Genomic DNA, 4,626 nt, shown 5'->3' on the forward strand with positions numbered 1-4,626 from the left:
TTATACCGTTAAATTTAAGTTTGCATTTCTTTATCGGACGATTTACTTAAATTGACGATTTGCATACCAATGTGGACTGAATGCAAATGAGATTTAAGAGATATTAAAAGTTACATATGTTTTGTGTCACGTAAGACCTATAGAAAACGCCGATTCCGTTCAATTGACTTTTTCTTGTATCTCAAACAAATTTCTAACTATTGTTCTTAAGACGCGAACGGCGTGCCAATGTACCGTTCGAAGTACACGTAATATTAAAACAGAGCACCCACACACGAGTGCTAGTGAAACCGAGTATATAAGCGATGCAAATACCAATTGCTTGCATTACCTACCACCCTTTCGTCGAGCCGCGACCACAACTCCTACCGCAATGAAGTACCATGTGCGTACGATCCTTATTGTGTTTATTGTGTTCATTAAATAAAATCAATAACCAGTGCTCTTGACATACCAACAGTCAATCAATCAAACAATGTCTAAAAACAAATATGTGAAAATTTATTTTATTTAAGTGTACCTTCAAAATTATTATTCATTTATGTGGAGCCAATGAACCGCCAATCAGATATATTTTCTTCCTGGTATATCGATTTACTATTGTTATAGACTGACTAATAATAGGAAGCCTTTCTTATTGCGTAAACAAGCGGGATTTCTAGCGCTATTGCTTTCAAAATAACATAGTTAAATCTGGTTTTAATGTATGTTAGCGAACTCTTTATTTGGGAATTTAAAATGTCACACGATTGATTTGTTTCTATAAATGAATTTACTTAATAATTAAGTAACTTTTGAAAATATTCGCAGATTTTCCTGGGACTCTTGTCCGTGGCGGCCGCATATCCTGGAATCATCCACCAGGAGGTCCCACAAATCGCAGAGACGTTCGATCACCAAGGCATCATTGGTGAATCGGGACACCACCATCAGGTCCAACATGAGCACGCCAAGTCACATCAATCCATCAAATTCGAGCACTTCCACCCAGTTCCCGTGTACGTCAAGAAAGAGCACAGCCATCTCCTGAAGCATCCCCTTGAAAAGGGAAAATCTGAGCAAAACCTGAAACAAATCCACCCTGAAACACAACATAGCCATGGTGGTGGCTTAGTTTTAGAAGACCACAGGCTAGATACTGAGCATCTTGCTAGCCTCGGTCATGGAGGTTTCGAACATGGAAGTTTTGAACAAGGAGGTCTTGGACACGGAGGTTTGAGCCAAGGAAGTATTGAACACGCTGGTCTTCAACAAGGCGGATATGAGCAAGGGGGCTACGAGCAATTCGCCGGAAGCTACGAAGGTGGCGAAGGCTTGAAAGCATATGCTGAACAGCAGCCCGAGATTCAGGGACAATACTACGCTGAGCATGCTCAAGCTCTAGGAGGCGAAAGTGGAGAAGGTTACAAATACGAACACTACAACTAACTGCATTTAGCTTAATTCTTGCAGACATACCTGAGGGGATAATCTCCACATTCTCAAATAAATTAAGGATTACTTCTTGCCTGTTGATACTGATAGTATAGTTATCAGTATTTGAGATGAGCTGGCCTGAGGCTTTGTTGTTAGTAATGCTTCAAAATTTTATCTTAATGTACCTGATTTATTTATTTATAAAAATGTAAATTGGTAAAACAACCCGTGAATTCTTTTGGTGATGTAATAATGTGAAAAAGTGTGTAATCACGTAAATAATGACAGTATGTATAATGTATTGTATTCTGTAAATGCGTTTTTATAGGAGTAGCATAGGGAAAGCGGCTTCTGTTTGTTTATTCAGTAGTGTGAATTCTCTGCTTGATTTTTTATAGTATTATTATGATAAGGATGTATGATGAGTCCCAGTGAAATTGTGATATTAATAAAATGTTGAATTTTAAATTTAGCACATTTATTTACCACTAAGACGTATAATGTTAACTACAAAATGACAAGCGCTTTATTGGCCAATATTTGGAGAGTCAAACAGTCAAGAACGGTTAAAGATTTGCATAATAATGTTATGTTAGCAAAAGTATGTCCATGAAGTTAAATAACATTAAGTGATTCAAACACTATTACGTTGTCGAGCTTAACAACGTATAAATATCGTTTACATAATACCGATATCTGTTGATTATGTTTATAATTATTAGGACAGGTTAGGTATATTATAAGATTTTAACGCCCCTGTGGCCTGTTGCAGTTTTTGTTAATTATTAATCAACTTTAATTAGATCTATTATTCGATTATTCAACAATTATTATTTTAACCGATGGTCTAGATTTATGGTTCCATAAGCAACGGATTTCAAAACGATATTAAAGTAAGTCAGTATGCAAGCTGCAGTGGGTGCGGATTGCGTAAATCGGTAGTCACAATAATTTCACCGATAGATAGTCTATAGATTGTCTCTAATTGATATGCCGTTAGATAAAGTCACGATGCGTAATTTGCGGAACCAATTACTTATGCAATCTAGACGTTTGGAATGGTAACTACTCCATTATTTATCCTATCTATTAATGTCATTATTAATAAAACTTATTGCATGATTACTGCGAGTAAGTGACGTGTATACGGCGAAAGGGATTTCGTGTCGTTAATAACAATGGGTTGCTCTACAATCAATTATATTTTTTTAATACGTATTTTTGAGGTTCCTTATCAAATTGCTGGAACAGTAAGGTTCTGGTCAAAGCATATTTAGTTTCATCACCAACATATTTAAAAAAAAATTACCCACCACGGATTATAAAATAATACTTTCCTACCAGTCCTACATTATTGAAGTTTTGCACCTCCTACAGAATTTTTTTAGATCGCATAATGAGACTGTAGTAAAAAAAATATCTGTGTGACTAACTTGTTAATATAATGAGCTAATGAATTAATGATTAGGCTATCCTGAACTTATTCTTATTTTCGAACCTTACTTACAATGCGAGAAGTTTATCAAAATTAATTGCTTAATAATTGAAAGTAGTCGCACTACGGTGCTCATAAAAAACTAAATTTCTATTCAAATGTATATATCAGTCGATCGAGTATTTCTTAGTAATCAATTGAGTAATAACATTCCTACCCCTTTTAACAGAAATGTGGCGGTTGTTCCAACAGCAATAACATTCCTAAGAAAAGTTGACGAATGTATAGATGCATAGCACAGAGGACAAAACGTCAAAGTCTATACAAACTAAGTCTAACCAAACGTCATAGTCTACAAATGGTGTCCCCCACACTGGTGTATCAGATGACATAAAAGAGTCTTGGGGTCTCATCTAACACAATTTTCAATAAACTGCTGAGTTTGTTAATGTTAAAACAGAGAGCACCTACAGTTTTACTAATTAATATTCATCAATAGCCTTTAACACTCAACTGCTGGGCGTAAGGCCTCTCTTAACGGGAGGGTTTTCCCAAAATCCCCACGTTGGGCAGACAGGATGCTGATCGTAGTAGCAGCACAGAGGACGCGTGAAAAATTCTGATCTCTCATCCGCGTCGCCACTTAATTCATATTCATATCTAGAATAATCTTACGGATTGCAGTTATTATAAACAGCTTTATGCAATTTCACGCTATCGCGATTATAGCTTTTTGCAACCATAAACTAGCTGTTGTATTTCTAATTGCTCTGATTCGTCAATAAAGTTGATGTAATATATGTTATGCTACAGGCTTGGTAACTTTTGAGCCGGTTTATTTTGTTAATTATTTCATAGACAAAAAAAGGCAAAACCAAACCAAAACTGTAATTAAGGACGAGAATGGGTTGAACGTTTTAACCTTAAGATATAATAACGTTAACTTTTGTAAATTTCTTTATATTAAATTTCAATTTATTTGCATTTTTCACTATGTTATTTAAGTCGTCAAGGCCGTAATCTACCACGCCGGCCCAGTGTGGATTGGTAGGCTCCACACACCTTTAAAAACATTATGCAGAACTCTCAGGCATGCAAATTTACTTACGATGTTTTCCTTCACCGTTGAAGCAAGTGATATTTTTATTGCTTAAAATGGACATAGGTGTAAGGTATTGTTAAATTAGAGGAGGAGAAAAGTTAGAGGCGCGTGCTGGGATTTGAACTCGGCCCCCCGGAAGTGAAGTCGAAGTTCTAACCACTGGGCTATCACCGCACTATTACTAACCCCTTCTTATTGTGGGAGGAGACCCTTGCCCTGTAGTAGGCCGGTTATATGTTGATATGATGATAATAAAATTGGACATGGATTTATTAATTTGTTGTATTACTGTTTTAGGTGAAACTTACTAAAATATTGCAATTTAAGAGCAGCAACTATTTTTAAACCATGTCGTTGTTTTCTTTTTTACTTATAAGCAATAATTCTCGTTTTATTTCAACAAAACTTAAGGTAAGTAGTAAGGAATAAAAACAAAAAAAACATGTTGGTTCTTTTATTACAAAAAATAACAACTTATGACCTAAGTTTGAGAATTCTAATTCTTATTTCATTTCAGTACCATTTGCATAATTTCCAATCCTGCAGAAGTTCAATTATTTATTAAGGTAATATAATGAGGGTACTTGGTTTCTTTCTAAAGTACTTTAAAATATTTTTGGTATACCATCCTTTCACGTTTTCACCGTTTTGATTTCCTTTATTAAGTACGAGA

General features: G+C 35.3%; 1 protein-coding gene across 1 annotated transcript; it reads left to right on the forward strand.

Moving 5' to 3' along the window:
* The first annotated feature begins 343 nt into the window (after positions 1-343).
* LOC120631573 lies at positions 344-1,757 on the forward strand. Its single transcript, XM_039901209.1, has 2 exons — positions 344-385; positions 811-1,757. Exons 1-2 carry the CDS (start codon positions 374-376, stop codon positions 1,426-1,428), a joined length of 630 nt encoding a protein of 209 aa, XP_039757143.1. The 5' UTR covers positions 344-373; the 3' UTR covers positions 1,429-1,757.
* The last annotated feature ends 2,869 nt before the right edge of the window (positions 1,758-4,626 follow it).

Source organism: Pararge aegeria, chromosome 18 (assembly GCF_905163445.1).
Source record: "Pararge aegeria chromosome 18, ilParAegt1.1, whole genome shotgun sequence".
Lineage (NCBI taxonomy): Eukaryota > Metazoa > Arthropoda > Insecta > Lepidoptera > Nymphalidae > Pararge > Pararge aegeria.